The 20,165-nt window shown below is 33.2% G+C and overlaps 4 protein-coding genes across 4 annotated transcripts; 2 read left to right on the top strand and 2 right to left on the bottom strand.

The window, feature by feature from the left end:
* Positions 1–3,810: 3,810 nt before the first annotated feature.
* On the top strand, positions 3,811–5,545 carry LOC107466911 (heat stress transcription factor A-6b-like). The gene is made up of 2 exons (XM_016085916.3): positions 3,811–4,212; positions 4,695–5,545. The coding sequence occupies exons 1-2, from the start codon at positions 3,871–3,873 to the stop codon at positions 5,514–5,516; spliced, it is 1,164 nt and encodes a 387-aa protein (XP_015941402.1). The 5' UTR covers positions 3,811–3,870; the 3' UTR covers positions 5,517–5,545.
* A 3,210-nt stretch (positions 5,546–8,755) lies between these two features.
* On the top strand, positions 8,756–14,444 carry LOC107467029 (uncharacterized). The gene is made up of 17 exons (XM_016086036.3): positions 8,756–9,258; positions 9,570–9,806; positions 10,340–10,403; positions 10,497–10,626; positions 10,721–10,865; positions 11,017–11,238; positions 11,316–11,400; positions 11,842–11,944; positions 12,205–12,330; positions 12,410–12,523; positions 13,092–13,210; positions 13,329–13,416; positions 13,501–13,593; positions 13,723–13,812; positions 13,984–14,103; positions 14,188–14,279; positions 14,366–14,444. Exons 1-17 carry the CDS (start codon positions 9,069–9,071, stop codon positions 14,442–14,444), a joined length of 2,097 nt encoding a protein of 698 aa, XP_015941522.2. The 5' UTR covers positions 8,756–9,068.
* Positions 14,445–15,755: 1,311 nt separating this feature from the next.
* Positions 15,756–16,735, bottom strand: LOC107467070 (early light-induced protein, chloroplastic). Its single transcript, XM_016086102.3, has 3 exons — positions 16,488–16,735; positions 16,294–16,374; positions 15,756–16,188 (listed from the first exon to the last, which is right to left on the bottom strand). The coding sequence occupies exons 1-3, from the start codon at positions 16,638–16,640 to the stop codon at positions 15,844–15,846; spliced, it is 579 nt and encodes a 192-aa protein (XP_015941588.1). The 5' UTR covers positions 16,641–16,735; the 3' UTR covers positions 15,756–15,843.
* A 672-nt stretch (positions 16,736–17,407) lies between these two features.
* Positions 17,408–19,714, bottom strand: LOC107467084 (perakine reductase). Its single transcript, XM_016086116.3, has 7 exons — positions 19,558–19,714; positions 19,072–19,242; positions 18,663–18,866; positions 18,357–18,529; positions 18,089–18,185; positions 17,860–18,013; positions 17,408–17,764 (listed from the first exon to the last, which is right to left on the bottom strand). Exons 1-7 carry the CDS (start codon positions 19,612–19,614, stop codon positions 17,583–17,585), a joined length of 1,038 nt encoding a protein of 345 aa, XP_015941602.1. The 5' UTR covers positions 19,615–19,714; the 3' UTR covers positions 17,408–17,582.
* Positions 19,715–20,165: the final 451 nt, after the last annotated feature.

Below are 20,165 nucleotides of genomic sequence, written 5' to 3'. Positions count from 1 at the left end.
TTCGCATAACAAAATTACCCAAACACTAAAAAATTACCTAAAATTCCTAAAATACTCTTATCTTCACCACCACACCACCTCCTTCACCTAATCACCTTCTTAACCCTAATTCTCTTCACCCACCCACCACTCCTCTTTCACTTCCTAATCTCAAATCCCACCACCACCCTCTTCACCCAACCACCACCCCCGACTAAACTCAACTTCAGGGCTCAGAGCTTGAGCTCCAATGGCGCCGAAGAAGCAGGACGATGGAAGCACCAAGAAGAGGAAGCAGATTCCAGCTTTGGACTCTAATACTGAAGCATCACATGAATCCCCTTCTAAGGTTCCTAAACTCTCTGCCTCTAAGAAACCCTTCAAATCCCTCAAAACACGCAAACCAGACGCCGTTCCTAAAGACAAGACCAAGAAGGCTCCCTTTATAGGTCGAAAACGTCGTCTTCATGCTAAGGTCTTAAAACGTTACCAATTTGCTTTCAAATGCATTTGAATCTGTCTTTTGTTATTGGTATGAATCGGTGGAACATTTTGTTGTTTGATTTCAGGAACTTGCGGAGGCTAGAAAAAAGAAGAGGAAGCGCCATTTCACTTTTGAGCAAGTTTTACTTTAAAATTTTGTATAACTCAAGGCTGGTGATAGAAGCTCTGCAAAAGATGAAGGGAAAAATTCCTGAAATTGCAGGCCCACCTCGCCATCTGCAAAGTCTGTTAGAACGGCGGTTGCTTCGACTCTGACATTCTCGCAGCTTTTGATGCCGCCGTTGCCGACGGCATCTACGTTGTCTCCCTAATGTTGGGGCGTGATGGTGCCTTACTACCTGAACGTTATTGACATTGAGAGAGATTGAGAGAGAGGAGGGGGAAGGAAATGATAGTGGTAGTGATGGAGAGAAGGGTAGTTTAGGAATTTTATTTAATTTTTTAGAGTTTAGATAATTTTGTTTGTAAAAATTATATTTTATGGGTACAAATGGTATTTTTTTTCTATGAATAGATATATTAGTGTTTTCAACTTTTATAAGTACAAATGGTAATTTACTCTTTTATATATTACTTTTCTATAAAAATAACACTATATATACGGATGGAAGTGTAAACATAATATATAAATAACCAAAGGATATGTAAAAGTATATGCAATTACAAAAGATTTTAGTATACTATACGGTCTATACCTTACATAATTATGTATGTAAAACTTCATGTGTATTAAATATTGGCCGGTTTTGTTCTTGTTACCTAAACATTTTGGATTTGTCGCTTGCCCTAAACAAATTAAGGAAAAGGCAGCAAAGCCTTAACAACTTTTGACAACAAAGATGCTATTGTAATTAAGAGATATTGGTCAAACAAAAATCAAAGCAATCATCATATACAATATGGGGGGAAAAAAAGAAAGAAAAAGAAACAAAAGGGCACCACGAAAACCACCATATAAATTAAAGAAGAAGCTCTATGAGCCCGGCTCCTCCTAATAACATGATCCGAAAAATAAGAGGCACTAAACTAACACACATCAAGTTTGAGTGAGTAAAATTTTTTTTCTTTCTAAAATTAGGAATGGGGCTGAAATCTAAAATTTTTAGTTGAGAATGGGGAGATTATATCATTTAAATTATAATTTGTTGAGTAATTAAAGTTACACAAAAAAAAGCACTACATAACATTTATTTCGGTTTTGTTGAGAATCAATTTTTTTTTAATCAACAAAAACCATTAACAAAATAGTGATAAGCAAATATAAAAAAATTTAGAAGAATATTGACTAGTTATTAATAAAGAATTAAATTCCTGATTAGTTTATTATTTCTTTTATATAAATTTATGTCTACTCACAGTCTCATTCGCTCTCACACTTAATTCAATAGTGACTAGCTACAAAGAAAGTCGGACACTATAATTTTAAGGATCCTTAAATTTTTTAATATCATATATATATTTAGACATATATAATTATTCAGGTAATCTTTATCGGCTTAATTTTTTTAAAAAATGATTTTATAGCATAATATTAAAAATGTATATAATAAAAAATTTAGAATTTAATTCTTATTAAACTGTAAAAGAAAAATTTAAGTGTAGCATAAATAAAAAGAGAAAAAAAATTAAGTAGAAGATCAAATAATTTTTTAAAAAAAAATTATTTAAAAAAACGTATTAAATATGTAATTATTTATGTATTTTTTTACCAACTTAAATTAAAAAAAATAAAACATATATATTGATTATGATTATATTTTATATGGTAAATAATGTTAAAAGCATGTTTATTATTTCTAACATTGAATCTAGACCTATAACAGTGTAACTATAAAATTAACGTTCGTCATCAAAATTATGCAAAACACGGAATATACGCGTATTCAAATTTTTATTCGTCCATCTGTATAATATTTTTGTTAATAAGTAATTAATAAATAAATAACAGTGCTTGGGTTTCTAAACGTTGATTGGTTATGGATTTCGGTTGCAATGTCACTGCTTTCTTCAGGAGTGGGTTTGGGGCTCCATATATATACATGCCACTCTCATTCATCAAATGACACGTACTCACAACACTTTCCATTTAATTAATACAGGAAACAAATCTAAAACAAACAATACATACCTTCTTTTTATTTTGACGATTCATACATTAATTTTTTATTTGTATTGTTATATGTAAGCAGCATAGTGGGACTTGTTTAATTTCATCAGAAAGATATACCTTGGTTCTACATATATATATATAATTAATGTCTTTAACAAAGAATAATTATTGTTGTTGCATATTGAAGCTAAGGTGGCACATAATTATTGATAAAGAGCATTTAGAATTTTGTTAAGCACATGGTCATAGTTTTGCCGTTGACAAGAAAACAAAAGAAAGGAGCAGAGAGACATTAACATAAATATTTTAATATAAATATCTTGTTTGGTTTTTTAAGAAGCAAATAAAGGCATTTCCCAAAGGAGGAGTGAGAAAAATATCTGGTTTGACATGTTGGATTTGCATTGCACTTTACCTTCCCCATTAGTCATAAAATAATATCTTTGCCACCAAAAAAGAAAAAGTGAAAAAGAGAAAAACAAAATTAATTTAAATAAAGGAACATAACAACAACATCTAATAATAATAAAGTAGAAATTCAGATGTAATAATTAAAAATTATTAGATAAAAATTTAATTAAATTATTTAAATTATAAAAAATACTTTTATAAAGACGCGTAAACGTATTTTTGTAAAAACACTTATGTATCGTATTATTATTGGACGTATTAATGAATTAATTATTTTTAAATTTTTTAATAAATTATAATAAAATTGATTTTTTTATAACAATAATAATAAACTTAATTGTTATCAGATCTGGTCGAACCGACCAATTTAAATAACTCATTGGATCATATTCTTTTAAAATAAAAATCAAGAATATATTTGTCTTTTTATCAAAAAATTTAAATATAATTTAGCTGTATAAATCGATCGGATCAAATCAAATTTAATAATTATAATATGGACAATTAAATTTATGATTGTTGCTATAATAAATCAATTTTATTTTGATTTATTAAAAAATAAATTATTAACTAATTTAATAAAAATTTTCAATAATATTATGACATATATCGGATTAACTACCGTTAAATTTTCACCTAATAATAATGATGAAGAACAAATAGAACTCATGAGTGGTCTCCTGGTTCATCCACATCACTAGCTCCAATCCAAACACTTTAATTTCCTCCTTCTCCATATATCACATACCATAACATCTCTCTCTTTCTCTTTCAATGAATATATAGCTAGCTTCACTTCACTGCATTCTTCAAAGTCAAATCTTCACTCATCGGATCATCAAAGTTTTGATTTATTGTTCCAAAAAATGAATCCTGATGATCATGGTGTTGGTAGAGTAATGAAGGAGGAGTATCTAGGAGAAGGGTCTTGTTCCTTTTCATATCCAATGGTGGTGGATGTTCCTCCTCCTCCGCCGCCTGCGCCGCCGCCGCATCCAATGGAGGGGCTTAATGAGAGTGGTCCTCCGCCGTTCCTGACAAAGACATATGACATCGTTGAAGACCCTTCAACAAATCACATAGTTTCTTGGAGCAAAGGAAACAACAGCTTCGTTGTGTGGGATCCTCAAGCTTTCTCCATTACCCTTCTCCCAAGATTCTTCAAGCACAACAATTTCTCCAGCTTTGTCCGCCAACTCAACACCTATGTGAGTCATTTCTTATATAAACTCATGTCTTCATTCTTCTTATTTCTTCATGAGAAAGGTCTTGTTTATGATAAGCTTATTATCTTCATTGAACGTTATGTTAGTTCATGAAGCTGCTGGAATATGTTACTGTTGTTCTATTTTACTTTATTTTATACATTTTCTTTTTGTTATGATATAATTGGTACTTGTTAGGTTGATTTTAATTTTCCTATCATTTGGGTTTAATTTCCCTATTGTAGGACATAGTAGATTGTTGATGAATAGTTACAAATTAAAAATACCAAAACTTTGTTAGGCAAATTAAATATCTTCAACACCATCCATATGCATAAAGTAGGAAATTACAAAAGTATATATATATCATCATCTGCAATGTTACTACATGAATATGATGATTATTGGTATTATTTTGATGATTAGGGTGTAAATATGGCTTTCTAGCTGAAACCAATAAAGAAGAAATTGATATTATATTGTAGGGTTTTAAAAAGGTAGATCCAGATAGGTGGGAATTTGCTAATGAGATGTTTCTTAGAGGGCAAAGGGTGCTTTTGAAGAACATCAAAAGGAGGAAGACAAATCAAACTCATCATCATCACCAGCAAGGTTTAGACCCTTGTGTTGAAGTTGGAAGGTTTGGTGGATTAGATGGAGAACTCAACCGGTTGCGGCGTGACCGGCAGGTACTAATGGCGGAGCTGGTGAAGCTCAGACAACAGCAGCAGACTACAAAGTCCCAAATTCAAGCCATGGAAGTTAAGCTTCGAAAGACGGAGCAGAAACAGCAGCAGATGATGACCTTCATGGCAAGGGCAATGCAGAATCCAAACTTTGTGCAGCAATTGGTTCAACAAAAGGATTGGAGAAAGGAATTGGAGGAAGCTTTCTCTAATAAGAGGATGAGACCTATTCATCAAGGACCTAGTAACAATAATGTTGAAGTAGCAGTAGGTTATCATGATGGATTATTAGGTTTTGTTGATGAAGATTGCTCAACTTTTATTAAACTAGAATCACACATTGATGATGATGATGATAATGATAACAAGTTTGATTTTGAGGTATCAGAGATGGACCTTCTTGGTTTGAATGTTAAGGGACAAAGTAGCAGTGAATATCATCATAATCATGCTCAAGTTGGAGTAAGTAGAAATAATAATAATAATAATAATATTGATGAAGTGTTTTGGGAAGATTTGTTGAATGAAGGTTTTGAAGATGAACATGTTCTTGCAGCTGCTGAAGATGTAGATGTCTTGGCTGAACAACTTGGTTATTTAGCTTCTAGTCCTCATAAATAATAGGATCCTTCATATATATATATATATATATATATAGCAATATTTTGTGAACAAGAGATGTTATTTGTGCTACATTTTTTGGGAACGTTTTAAAGAAATAATTTAATTTGAGGGGTCTCTCTATTGATATATTTAAAAAGCTTAATTATGCAGCACCTCAAATTAATATTTCTCTCAAAAATTAGTTCAGATAATATCACTAATCTCTTTTTTGTATGTTGTTGCGTATTTAAAGCACATGGTATGAAAAAAATGGACACCTTTTGACACCATATAAACATATATTTACTAGCTAGAATAATGCAAGTTTGGTGGTTGTTCCTTGACATTTAATTTTATTTTGATTACTTTGATTAACTTTTATATGTCTGGTCCCAATTTGTAATATCTCATATAATCACCTCTCTTGAATATTCTAGCGTGTGATGCAATAATAAGGGTCTGAATGAATCCCTTAATTCATATATCTTATATACCATTTAATTAACTAATATGCGTTTTTCAGTTTCTATATTACATACCAATTAATTAAAATTCTTGCATTCCTTTGATTAATGAATATATATACTGGTTCAGTTAGTAGCAATAGACACGTTAATTAATTATGCTATATTTTTCCCACTAAATAAATTCTAGCTAAAATTTTATTTGATAATTAAGAGGATGCTAATCCAAACCTTGTGCACCATGAGCGGGAGCAGGAGTGATGAAATGTTTATGTTTGCATTATATGTATTTGACTTAATTATTCCTCTCCGGTTTTAACTAATATAATTTTTCATATTGCATTTGTATCGCAGATGTAATTATAGGAAAGCTAAAACCAATAATTTACACTCCAAATATTCATATGTTATATAGAAAATACTAATAGAAATCAACAATAACAAAAAAGTAGTGCGTTTATTTTTCTTGTAGTTTGTGTTAAATAATGATTTTCGTGCTTAATTTTCTACCTTCTCCTTTTAAATTGTAGCTCTAATCCCTTTTGTCTTTATCTTTGATTAGTATTGATCTAGGAGTTTCCAGAGAAATAAGAAAGAAGAGACATGTTCTAGTGTGATCTATATATATTCAAAGTTTTATCAATCACTAAAATAAAGTTAAATAGTTATTCCACTTTAAGAAATAAAGAAGTATTTTTATATTGCTAAATATACTTAAAAGGTGAAGTTTTTGGATAGCTTATGCAAGGTTTTAAGCATCTATCCATGCATGCTGTATTTAAAGTAAACAAATCTAGTTATTAGTAGCATAAAGTGAAACTTCTTTCAAGCATCAAATTACACATGGTCTTAATATATATAGTTTAATTTTTGTTAGGATAATAATTAAGACATTAAATTTGGGTGAAGTAATAAGCTGCCATATAAGATGGGAGCAGAAGCAGAATTGAAAGGAGGCATAGCAATACCAATCAATTCATATATGCATGTGAAATTCCTTGAACATGGCTAAGATAAAGTTTGGCAAATGTTAAGTTTATTTCCTTGAATGGAAAGGGAGAGAAAAGGCAGGGACATTAGCTTCCTTGAATAGGAGAAATTTTGAAATGATGGTGGCAATGACTGACACATAAATTTAGTTGGATATCATCACAATATATCACACATAGTTTGCTGCAAAGTGATAAGGTTGCACATGCTATGCATGAGCACTTTGCCTGCCCCTGCCACCACATTTATATATAAATTCACCATCCTGCAAAATCCATATTTTTATTTAATTTCTATATTTCATAGGCATACTTTTTGAATAGTATGTAGTTTAAGTAAATATATACATAAAAATGTTTTCATGTTTTAGATATCCATGTTTATATATACTTGTCTAAGTTGTGTATGCAGTATATATGCATGAGAGTTATTTGGAAAAGAATTGTAAGAGTAAGACAAAATAATTAATACAAACGTTGGGGTCCCCTAGCCCTAAGGTCATTGATTGTGAATTGTGTTGGTGCACTTATTGTTTGGGCCGGCATGTCCCATTTTTCTATATCCATTTCATAATCATGGATTTAATTTCAAAGAGCATATTGAAATGGAAGGCCTTCTAACTTTGTTTGAAATTCGATTGGATTGAAGAGCACAAAAACATGTGAGGGTGAGATCGAGAGTTGTGAAAAGCATGTGCAGCTCTTTGGAGTATTACAGTTGAAGGTAATGTGTGCGTATAAATAAATGTGCATCAACTTGGTACTGTCATATCTAATCTAATTTTATATAGCTCGCTACAACATGATGATGTTTGTGTAATTAGGCAACATACAAGTAATAATTTGGAACACAAGTTTCAGTGATTGAGTATTAAATGTCAATTGATTGATGAAGGAAAATAGATCTAGCTAGGCTGAATCGGGGAAAACAGATCAGGCCCAGTTTAACACCTTGTGTCACAAGCAATAATAATAAATATCATAATTGTATTAAAATGAACCAAAAATCAATTAGTTGTGTACTTATGTAGGTACGAAAATTTCTCTTTCATTATATCATATATACACAAAAGAAAAATTGAAATAAAAAAAGGTACCAACTACTTGTATGTTTGACGACTCAAAGGGAGAAAAAGGAAACCAATTATATTTGTGTTTGGCGGATACTATACCGATAATAATGTTAGGTGATGAGTCAAATATTAGGCTAAATGCACGTTGCAACCTTCAAATATCCACACACACATATATGTTAATAATTATGTTACGAGTACACTAAAATCAGCTATCATTATAAAATATATATTAAAATATAAATACACATTAAAAATAAATTAAATTATATATATTTATATAAAATATATTAATAATTAATTTTAATATACAAATAATATTTTCAATATATTAGTCAAGGAAAATTTTTTATTTTTATAAAATGATGCAACTTAACACTCCATTTTGTATTTTTGTTAGTAAGAGAATTCATTATTTCATATAAGTAATTTATTTATTTATTTTTTACTAAAAATAAAGAGACTCGAATTTATAATCTTTTAGATGAATATAAAAAAAATTATGCCATTTGAACTATATCTCATTAAAATATAAGTAATTTATTTACTAAAATAGTAATAATATAGTTTTATTTTGACTCTGGTAGGATAATTAGTATTTAACCCACTTAAAGATAATCTTGTAATTATTGAAGTAATACTTCAGGGTGAGTTTTAATGAATTCAATTAGGGACTCATAATTTAGAAATAGGGAAATTTGATTAAGGACAAAACCCAAATTTTGTTTTGTTGAACAACGCGTGAAACATATCCGAATTCCAAATACGTCCTTATTAACTCAACTCATTTCTCTGCCAAACACCTTCGTATCGAAGCTCCTTCGTCTTCGTCTTCGTCTTCCTGCACACACTCTGTTCCCTTTCTACGAACTCGCCTGATTTTCAAAACCCATCTCCGTTTTCGCCTTCGGATCAAACCCTTTTGATCTTTCGGCGAGTTTCCGCACAATGCCGTTGCTTTGAACGGGATTTCAACGAGTGTCGGTGCCGAAAGAACCAAACGCATCGCGACGAAAAATCCTCTTATTATTTCTATTTTCTGTAATGGGGTCGGCGCCGTCAACGCCTCGCAGGGGCGAAGCGTTCTCGCCGGAGACGGCGGAGTATCTGATCGGAACCTTCATCGGTGACAAGTCCTTCCCACTTTCATCAGAGTTCTGGCAGAAGCTTCTAGAGCTTCCCATCCATGTTCAATGGCCCAGTGACCGTGTTCAAGAAGCTTGTGAGCTATTGGGTTAGTCTTATTCCGATTGCTACTACTTCCCTGATCACAGTTTTTCTTAGGCTTAGAGTGATAATGGCTTGCATGGTGAGCTTCAATTGTTCTATTAGTGAGTAATAGAGTTTGCTAGGAACTTAATTTTGTTGAGATTTATGGTCTAGAATGTTGAATGATGACACTATGACGGAGTTCAGATATTTAGTTACGCTATGTCACAAAAATTGGGTTTCTAATAGAACTAGGTCATAGTACGCTAATTATGCTGTTAAGTTGATTGAGTTTGTTTCTAATGGGAAATCTTATTTTGCTGATTGTCTTTGCAGCAAAAAACAATGGTCAAACTAGGCATCTTGCAAAGATTTTGTTCCATATGGCGTGCTGCTTGCAGGAGTCCATGTCTATTTCCGGGGTGCCGCCCTTTGTTTATGAAAAGGCTGTAAATGCAGCGTACATCAGTTCGGTGTTTCTGAAGCACTTGATTGAGAGTTTCCGAGGCGAATATGTCGAGCTACATCTATCTCTCGATGATAATGAGACTATACCAATGGATGTTTTGGGAGGTATGAGTGGCAATTGTCATTTCATATTTAGATTTATGATCTGTTGAGATATTAATTTCATTTAACTTTGTTCATATATGCTATGGATTTGGGTGTTGTTTTAGTATAAGATTCAAGTAGAGGCTGGCGCGGCTTTTTTCATCACTTTCATCTGCGTGTACTTTTTTTCTTTTAAAGGAAAATTATTTATCCCTTTCAAGTTTCTTTTTTTCTTTTTTCTTTTTTGGCTGCATAGTTTTTTTTTGCGGATGGCGGCTCATGGCGGTGAGCCAAAAATCCACCATAAAATAATGGCGGATGGCATTGCGGAAAATGGCGGAAATGGCGAATTGCCTTGAAAATGCATATATATGTACAAAAAAAATGCAGAAAAATTGCAAATATAATAAACCATAAAATCTAATCTATATAATCATTTTTCTAGTCATAAGACATCCAATTAATGCAGCAAATAATTGGCTGTATATGTGCATATTACATTATTACCAGTATTATTCAGATTTCATAATTTTTGCTTTGGATATTTTATACAGATCAAACAATTGAAAATTTTGTTATGCGGAATGTCCTGAACTTTATTGCTTCAGTAGATGTGAGGTATGTATATAAGGCTAACTGGAGCTGCTAGTTGTTTCTGCATGGTATTTTGAACATTTGGTCCTTACAAGGTTTTTCTCCTTTAAATTATAGTGCCAACACATATGTCCTGCATCTAGAGCTGCTTAATTTTATGATTATTGCAATGTCAACTCAGCTTCTCTGTGGGCCGTCTCCTGGACCACATGATGTGAACCCATTTCTTGATGCTGCAATGGCTCAGGTTCGAAGTCCAGACATGAACTGAACCTTCATTGCCGTGTTACTCTGTATTTGCAGATAGTGAATTTGAGGTTATGGTATTGTTAATTTTGCAGGACAGCTCTCTGGTTTGTTCAGTTGTTCGCAGACTACTCTTAAATTTCATTACTCGCAGTGGCGCTCCATTTAACAGGGCATCTTATTCCGTCTTTTATGAAGGAAGCCAGAGTAGTGTGTTGCAGAGAGTTGGTTCTGCAGCTGGTATGGTCACTTGATATACTTTTCTGTTTATGCATTCCTTGTAGTCAATTATGCTTTTTCTGATATCATAATTTTCTTGTTGCTGTAAGATTCTTGTCTTGAGGTTGGCAACTTACTGATGGGCTACTTTTGGTGTGTACTTGATTTGCAGCAAATATTGTTTTACTGCCATTCAGTTATTTGGTTAGTTCAAGGGGTGATGGATCAAGAAATCCTCTAGCAGATAGCAGTCTTCACGTGCTTCTTGTTCTCATTCATCATCATAAATGTGTTGTGAGTGAGGATTACTCTGCCACTGAGAATAACAAAGAAAATCAATATTTTTCCGACAACCCTTATTGCAAGGCCTTAGAGCATGCAGTTGATTGTGAATGTAATATATCTTTCATATCTCTACTTCATTCAGTTGATTGAGTAAGTGAGCAATTTTCATTAGTCGTTTGAATGCAGTGGATCGAGTAGATGTTGAGGGCAATGCACACTCTGGTCAGCTTGTAAAATTGCCATTTGCTTCATTGTTTGATACACTTGGCATGTGAGTAGCTTGCTCCCTTATACTACATCTATATCATGCATACTTGTGGATTCATTTGATTCATGCTCCAGGAAATACAATTGGCATGTCAGTAGATGTATGTAATCATGATCACTCAAAAATTTATGATTTCCTAGTGTGAGATGATTGGACCATGAACTAGTTGTATGCAAGTTTTATTATAAATAAAGAAAAGAGAGCTTGTTTCTCATAACTTTCTGTTCACCCAATTAATATTAATTGGAAAGAGGGAAATGAAAAAAAAAGAAAAGAAAAGAAAAGAAAAAGATGTTTGTGTCCTTGGTGCATCAGTTTCTTGGTTAGAGGTCCTAGTGTCTCCTGGTTATCGACTTCCAGTTTTGCATTAAGTGTCCTGAATTATATACTGGTGCTTCTAAACACATCAGTTTCTAAAACGTTATCACTTTTATTCCTCCACAGATGCTTGGCTGATGAGGCTGCTGTTCTTCTACTTTACTCACTGTTGCAAGGAAATTCTGCCTTTCTGGAGTATGTCTTGGTGCGGACTGACATGGATACCTTGGTATGTGGTAGCAAACTTAAAGTTTCTCCTATGGAGGAAGTGGGAATGAATTAATATGTCTAGAAGTCAAAAGAAGACTTTGAAATAGAATCCTGTGGAGGCTTATTACTTTATGATTCATGTGTTTACTTGATTATCAATATGATATATGTGACTGCCACTTTCTCAAGTCATTCTAAATCATGAGTCCTGCTGCTGCTTCTACAATGACTGACAATTGAGCCTTATTGTGACCTTTATCTATCTAATGAAATTAACAGTTAATGCCCATTCTGGAAGCTCTATACAATGCTCCAAGGAGAACAGCTAATCAAATTTACATGTTGCTGATTATACTCCTCATACTCAGTCAAGACTCTTCTTTTAATGCAAGCATTCATAAACTGGTAGGTGTTGTCTTTTGGCACTAAACTATGTAAAACTGCAAGTATGTCCTAAATGCTGATGTGCTATTTTCCTGGATAGATTTTGACTGGTGTTCCATGGTACAAGGAACGTCTTCTGCATCAGACTTCTCTTGGTTCCCTCTTGGTCATAATTCTTATCAGAACTGTACAGTATAATTTGTCTAAACTTCGGGTATGATCCTTAAACTTAGCTGGTCTATTAGCTCAGTCTCTGTCTCACCTATATGAAACTTCTCTGCCTGATAATTTATTTGGGAAATTGCATATATATGTTATAAAATACAGGTAAATTAATATGATTCTCTGTTCTCATGACTTTGTTATTGATGATACTGACATGACATCTTTCCCTTTTATTGGATTACTTTGTCCCTAGTTCTTATGGCTCATATTTGTACTGATGTCTTTATTTAGTGTGAACTAAAGATATTCTATACTGAAAGTAGCTTCTGTAAAGGGACACCTAATTTCTTAATTGTAGTAATATAGTTTGCGCTTGTACAAACCTGAGAGTAAGATATAAGAAGGGACTCAAATCTGTTTATCATATTTAATTATGTATATTGGAGACAGTGACTTCATAAGTAATTACCCATGGATACCAGTAGAAGGGATGTGTATTTCAATCTTAGAACCACTATTTACATAATTGGTTAATTTTTATATAACTACTGAAAGTGCTCTTTATTTTATTCACATATCCTTTCCTTTGGTCATTTAATTTGTTTTCAATATGATAGGATGTTTATCTGCATACAACATGTTTGGCAACTCTGGCAAACATGGCTCCTCATGTCCACCGATTGAGTGCATATGCGTCTCAGAGACTAGTTAGCCTTTTTGATATGCTCTCACGCAAGTATGTCTACCTTTTTTCTTGGCCTCTGTAATAATATACTATCTCTATTTCATATTTATATCTTAACTGACTGCAGTTTCTGGGATAACAATTTGACCATATTGTTGCTTCACATTAGGTATAATAAACTAGCAGATCGCAGAGATAATAAGCTCCATAATGAAAAAGGCAACTTGATTGAGGGAAACAGCCTAATAGAGGATATGGTATGTATTGTCTAAGCACTTCTATTATTCGTTTGATTATAAACTTTAGGCTATTTCTTTTTCTAATTTATATTTTTTGTACAGTCAACTGAATTGCACATTTATACTGACTTCTTGAGGCTGGTACTGGAAATAATAAATGCAATCCTGACTTATGCACTGCCTCGGAATCCCGAGGTATGATATGATCTTCAACTTTTATTGATTGCAGATTTATAACATATAGTTCTATCTGGCTCACTATTAAAAAATTTACATTATAACCTTCTACACCTATCCTGGTGCTTTCTTGTGTGATTCGAGCAGGTAGTATATGCAATAATGCATAGGCAGGAAGTCTTTCAGCCATTCAAGAATCATCCACGATTTAGTGAACTGCTTGAGAACATTTATACTGTACGTGCAGTGCATTTTATTTAAGTCACAGCTTATCCTTGAAATCTTGATTCCTTTCAGAGCGCAAATTCTGTTGTATCTTCAGTTAGATTTGTGAAATATTGTCTTTGTGATGCATCATCTCATGAGTCCTTAGTGTCAGAATATATAATTTATTTATTAATATTGCAGGTCTTGGATTTTTTCAATAGTCGTATGGATGCTCAAAGAGTGAGTGGCGATTGGTCCGTAAAAGAAGTGCTTCAGGTGATAATTGTCAATTGTCGTTCTTGGCGGGGTGATGGAATGAAGGTAAGATAGAGTAAGATTAAGTTATTCTGGTTTATTTCCAATAGGGAGTATAATTAGGTATTTAGGTTCTATCTTGTTTGGCAGATGTTCACTCAACTGCGCTTCACATATGAACAAGAGAGTCATCCGGAGGAGTTCTTTATTCCATATGTCTGGCAGCTAGTACTATCGCGTTGGTATGGTTCCTGGCAGCTAGTCGATTTTAATCTCTGATGATATTTTGTTGTCTGTGTCTCCAATGTTAAAATTGCTTCTCTTTCAGGGGACTCACTTTCAACCCAGCAGCCATAAATTTGTTTCCAATTGATCTACCTACAGACTGTATTTTTTATGGTGGATAATTAGCCATTATGATTAGTTGATCCATAATTTAAGTCATTTCAGTTTGTTACAAGTGAACCACCCCATGATCTTCAACTTGTAAAACAAGTAATTAAAGGATAGAAAATGTGTTTCAATCTTCCAACTTATGCCTAACCCACATAATGTTAGGTCAATTTTGTCCATAGAGTAATGTGATTTTAGTTTCTTTGGCATTGGATACAAGGCACTGATTTCTTAACTTGGTTTTGTTGTTGACTTTGTAATAATGAATTGCAGTGTGTTGAAAATGGGGTGGTGGGAAGCACACTCCGGAATGGTGATTTTGACAAGCCTGAGTATCAGCTTGATCCATAGTTAGGAGCATATGCACTTGGCTGCCTAGCACGTTTCTTGGTTGGTGAATATTTGTACATATACATGATATGAAATGAAATGTAGCTATTAGGACCCAAAAATTACTTCTAAGATGTGTATTGTTCTAAATCTCAATTCTTTTCCTGTTCATAAATTTTGGGTGTAGAGGTCCTTTACCGTAGATTGAAAATGAGACATCGAAATAAGTGGTGATGCTAATATTCATGTCAATAGGTTCGGTAGATGTTCGTTCCTTATAATCTATCTATTTTCTTGCTGAGCTGAGCTCGTTGTTAACACAAGGCACAACTTTGTAAATTCTACTCGTATGTTGTTAAGGAAAATTTTTATCATTTGTCAAGAATATTGAGAATCTAAATTTACTGATGATAGATTTAATTCTAAGCAGTTATGCCTTATTACTTTATCATTAAATAATGTTGAGTTTTAATTTAGACACACCAAATTATATGAAATGCACGATAATGTATTTTCAATTTAACTAACTAAAATATGGTGAATTTTGTTATAGAAGTGACCAAACTTTATTTTTATGTACCTAAAATGGCAAGGTTAAAAGATTAAAATCCATTCATGAGAAAGGTAATATTTTCTTGCCTTTTATGGATAATAATAATGATGATGATGATAATAATTTATTGTTTTCACAAAATGCCAACTTCAGCAAGCATATTAGTTGAGAAAGACGGAGAAATGAACGGATGAGAATGCATATTGGAAGAATTCAAATGGATGAATGAGACAGCTTGCACAATTTTCTAATGAATTTAAACTGTCACATATTTGTACAATTTTTCCTTTATCTTGGGTCTATTTGGATCACTATTATTGTCTGCTTCCAAGTTCTTAAACCAAGATATTTGTAATTGTGTCCTTTATTCCAAAGTGCAACAAGGATAATCGATTACTCATCGTATTGAAATTTTCCTTTTAAGGGAAATTATGATCATGAATTTATCTCAGAAAAATCCTTTATAAAATTCTATACATACATAACATAAGATAAAAGGTAATATAAGAATACAGGAGGCTTAAAAATGATTACACAAGGGTACCACCCTTAACATACTCGGTGAAAGCAAGAGCAATCAAGCCCAACATGGCAAATCTACCATTCCAAAGCTCAGCATCTGAGGACATGAATCCACCAGATTTTGACTCAACACTAACACCTTGAAACAGTGGGATCAATGAAGCAAGGGACAGCACCACACTAGTCCCCAAGAACCATGGGATCCCACCATTGGATATCTGTGACAACAAATCTTGACCGTTGGATAGTTCCACTGCTAATGCTGCTACAAATCCAATCATTGCAAGCCTTCCATTGATCCTCTCAGGTGCTGGCCCACTGAATGCCAACACATCACTGAACTTTGTGCTCATCTGCCATTTGCACATAAACACATCATTCATGTCAATAAAGGATTCTAACAACCAATTTTATGATACACTTTATATTTGTTAAATTGTTAAGGGTATGATACTCACCTTTGGTGAACGAGGCTGAGGCTTTGGTGGTGGTGGTGTAACTGGGCTTGTAGGTTCAGTTGATTGTTCTTTCTGCTCTTCCTGCAATTGCCAAAAAGAAAACCAATGATTCATATGCCATTATATCATATTAAATGATCATATTAAAGCTAGCTAGCATGAAACCACAACACATAAATGCAACCACTACTTACCTCAGCCATGGATCGAACACTAAGGCTAGCATTCCTTCTCATGTTAGGCATGTAAAGAGCAGGAACACCAAATTGGTTCACCCTTGACCTGCTAGGAGTGCGGGTCATAGGGCTTGCAAGGATAGATTGCATAGCATAAGATGAAACAGCCATTGCTAGATTGGTATGTTACTAATAACCTTGTGAGTGAAACCGCAGAAAGGTTCTTAGTGTGTATCAAATTGCACTCTTGAGATGATGGAAGAGTGTTGAATGAAGGTTGGTTATATAGAGTTAAGGGGGTAAGTGTAGTGGTGGATATTTAGGTTCCACGTCATGGCATAGAAGGGGTCATAAAGTTCATTGGTTCACGTGGGTTCCATTGTCCACACATGCTAAAAGCAATAGACGTGGCTTCCATCAGAACCAGAGAGTGATACTCACTGATTCTGATTCTGAGGTTGCAATGATTTTGGAGACTTGGAGCATTGCACTACCTCAATTAGTTGTTACTGTTTCTTGGTAAATACCAGAAGGTTCCATAGGCTTCTAGGTACTACCAAGTACATTTGCTGTGGTTTGGTAGTTGGCACGTTGCATATTATAATTAATCAGCCACTACAAGAAATTAAATGTCCTTTTTATTTTTATTTTTTTGGTTTCCAAACTCATCTTTGAAACAACAATTTGTTGCCACTTATTGTTTCAATTTCACCAGAGGTGCTTCTTGTCTAAGTACAAACCACAAGTTTTATTTGTTATAAATCTATACAAAATCTCTATACAAAATCATAATCCTTTTTGGCATATTTTTATCAACTTATAATTAGAGATTTATCGTTTATCCTCCATTAGACTAACACATGGCAATTGGAAACTAATCAAATTTGAAACAACTGCAATAGTAATAAAAAAAACTTATTTTGAATATATTGACAGCATGGGTAAAATCTTTATATTCTTATTTGCTTACTTGCTGTCACATTAATTATTATAAACCATTCTTGGGGGTATCCCACAGGCTAGTTTGTTGAGATAAACATAGTGGTCGAATTGAATACAAATACAGCACAAATCAATGCATAACACAACACTTGCAACATTTTATCAGCAGAATTACTTTGGTGGTAAGGGTGTAGTTGCAAATTTCCAAGAGTATTTTTCTAAAGTACTATACTCTTGTTCCCCAGCAATTTCATTGGCAGGAACAGTATCAGAAATTTCCCTCAAATCTTGTTCTGTAAGCTTTACACCCAAAGATCCAATGTTGTTCTCAAAGTTCCTCAGTTTAGTAGTTCCTATGACATCACATCAAATATATGACAAAGCAATTATCCCTTTTGTGTAAATAAAAATTAAGTTGACAGAATTTGTTAACAAGTGAAGTGTCTACCTGGGATTGGGATTATGTCATTTCCCTGATGAATAAGCCATGATAGAGCTAGTTGAGATGGAGTGCATGAATGTTTAGAAGCCAACTCATCAACTCTTTTATAAAATGGCTTGTTCTTTTCCAGATTCTCGTCACTGAACCTTGGATGCGTAGCCTGTTACAGAATCCATCATACTAGAGAAGATTATGGTATTATGCACTTGTTTATCACTAGTTAGTAGTTACATACCAGCAAGCTCTGATTAGGAAGGGACTCAACCACTGCTTTACCAGCGAAAAAGCCACGACCAAGAGGGCTATACGCCACTATTCCGATTCCTAGTTCTCTGCAAGTGCACAATGCTTCTTAGTTAGAGTATAGCAATATATACTATAAATACAACATTTGAAAGAGAAAGAAAACATAGCATCATATCAACTTGGAGTAGTATAGTATAATCATGATTAGTGAGAATATTAATCAACAGAAGAATGATGATGTTATTCTTGCTAACTACCTGCATAGTGGAATTATAGTTTCTTCAATGTCACGGCTCCATAAAGAATACTCCATTTGCAAAGCAGTAATAGGATGAACCGCATGTGCTCTTCTTATTGTGTCAACATTAGCCTCTGATAGCCCAATATATTTTATCTTCCCTTCATTTACCAGCCTTTTCAGCTCCCCAATCTTTTTCACAATCACAAAGCTCATATTTTAAAGCATATAACTAACCATAGATAGTCATAAAGTTCTTCCTTGAAAGGCATGTAACTTGCATAACAAACAAGAGATAATAGAAGCGAAACCATTAAGTACTTACAGTGTCTTCTATTGGCACTGAAGTGTCAACTCTATGTTGATAGTACAAATCGATATACTGGACATCAAGTCGCTTAAGGCTAGCTTCGCAGCATTTCCGCACATATTCAGGGCTACCCTTTACTTCAAAATTCATCCCACCATTGTTAATGACACCAAATTTTGTAGCCAACTGAACTTTTTCGCGAGGCAACTCTTTTAAGGCCTAAGGACAGAAGTAAAGGAATCTTCAATAATCAATATATATGAATCAAATGTTAATCTTCCAACTTTTGTTTTCCTACACCAAATTCTATTTGCAAGTTCTAAAGAGGGATCTATTTTGTGAATCAGATGTTAACCAAACTACTAGACTTTGTTTGGAACCAGAACAAACAAGCTAAGATTAATTACTTATATAGTGTGGTTACCTTGCCAACCATGATTTCATTATCATGATTATCCCCATAAAGATCTGACGTGTCAAAGAAGGTGACACCTTTATTGAATACTTGCTTAATAATTGAACATCCCTCTTCATGGGAAAGGGGGGCATTGTAAATTCCAGATAGCCCTCCACATCCAAACCCCAACCTAGAAACCTGCAATCCATAAACGAATATTACAATGAGTTCTTATTCTCTCACAAATACTAAACCAAAGATTTGCATTAAAAGGAACACAAATGTTTTTGGTAAAAGCTACTAGATATCAACTTCTGCCAAAACCATGATACGCTTACTACTTAGTGCAAAGTCCTACTATGAATGATATCTGAGATCAAAAGGATCAACTGAAAAGACACAATCTTCCTTCAATAAAGTTGATTAAACTCTTCTATAACAACGTTGGATGATGAACATGAACTTGTTTGGCTCTTATAGGCATTTGTAGATGGGATCATAGCAAAAAATTACCTCTAAGCCTTGGCTACCGAGTTTTATTCTGGGAACATGAATCTTGGTCTTCTCCATTTTTAATTGCTATTGAGCTTTGGTGCTGCTTAAGATGCAAGTTGAAGACATTAAAGAGATGTTCCTATTTAAGTATCTAATTAGAAAACAATGTGTTATTCGTAGGTTGATTTCATCAATTGTTTAATTGTCCAGTTTGGTTGTCAATCATAATCACCAACCACAAAAAATTGTATTGCTTCGAGCATTATAGGTGGAAATTGCTTCTTTTTTTTTTTTTTAATGTTGAGACTTGAGAGACATAGATTTTAAGCTTTAATCTCTAATCCATTATGAAAATTAAGATTTTAAATAGTTAGTAATTTTACATTGACGTACACGAAATTCAGAAAATTATTTTAAGATTATTATTACTACAATGAATTTGATTTCATATTAGACAACAGCATAACCTAATGCTATATTGTTAATTAGGATTTGACTTAATTTAGAATGAATCATTTTAATATAACTTTATTACGGTATCATAAATATATGATGGTTTAAAAAATATTATTAAAATTAAAGTAATATTTTTTATTATTAAACTATATTTTTTAAATATTATTTAA

Source organism: Arachis duranensis, chromosome 9, assembly GCF_000817695.3.
Source record: "Arachis duranensis cultivar V14167 chromosome 9, aradu.V14167.gnm2.J7QH, whole genome shotgun sequence".
NCBI lineage: Eukaryota > Viridiplantae > Streptophyta > Magnoliopsida > Fabales > Fabaceae > Arachis > Arachis duranensis.
This window is presented reverse-complemented; position numbering and strand designations above follow the sequence as displayed.

Bases quoted from the DNA above. Each gene is read 5' to 3' on its own strand.
- LOC107467070 (XM_016086102.3), bottom strand. From the start codon at position 16,640: ATGGCTGTTTCATCTTATGCTATGCAATCTATCCTTGCAAGCCCTATG. The intron at 16,375-16,487 runs GTAAGTAGTGGT...TGGCAATTGCAG, and splicing joins GTGTTCGATCCATGGCTGAG to GAAGAGCAGAAAGAACAATC. The intron at 16,189-16,293 runs GTGAGTATCATA...TGCAAATGGCAG, and splicing joins CTCAGCCTCGTTCACCAAAG to ATGAGCACAAAGTTCAGTGA.
- LOC107466911 (XM_016085916.3), top strand. From the start codon at position 3,871: ATGAATCCTGATGATCATGGTGTTGGTAGAGTAATGAAGGAGGAGTAT. The intron at 4,213-4,694 runs GTGAGTCATTTC...ATTATATTGTAG, and splicing joins TCCGCCAACTCAACACCTAT to GGTTTTAAAAAGGTAGATCC.
- LOC107467084 (XM_016086116.3), bottom strand. From the start codon at position 19,614: ATGGAGAAGACCAAGATTCATGTTCCCAGAATAAAACTCGGTAGCCAA. The intron at 19,243-19,557 runs GTAATTTTTTGC...TATGGATTGCAG, and splicing joins TCGGTAGCCAAGGCTTAGAG to GTTTCTAGGTTGGGGTTTGG. The intron at 18,530-18,662 runs GTAAGTACTTAA...ATTGTGAAAAAG, and splicing joins CAGTGCCAATAGAAGACACT to ATTGGGGAGCTGAAAAGGCT.
- LOC107467029 (XM_016086036.3), top strand. From the start codon at position 9,069: ATGGGGTCGGCGCCGTCAACGCCTCGCAGGGGCGAAGCGTTCTCGCCG. The intron at 12,524-13,091 runs GTATGATCCTTA...TCAATATGATAG, and splicing joins ATAATTTGTCTAAACTTCGG to GATGTTTATCTGCATACAAC. The intron at 13,813-13,983 runs GTACGTGCAGTG...TTAATATTGCAG, and splicing joins TGCTTGAGAACATTTATACT to GTCTTGGATTTTTTCAATAG.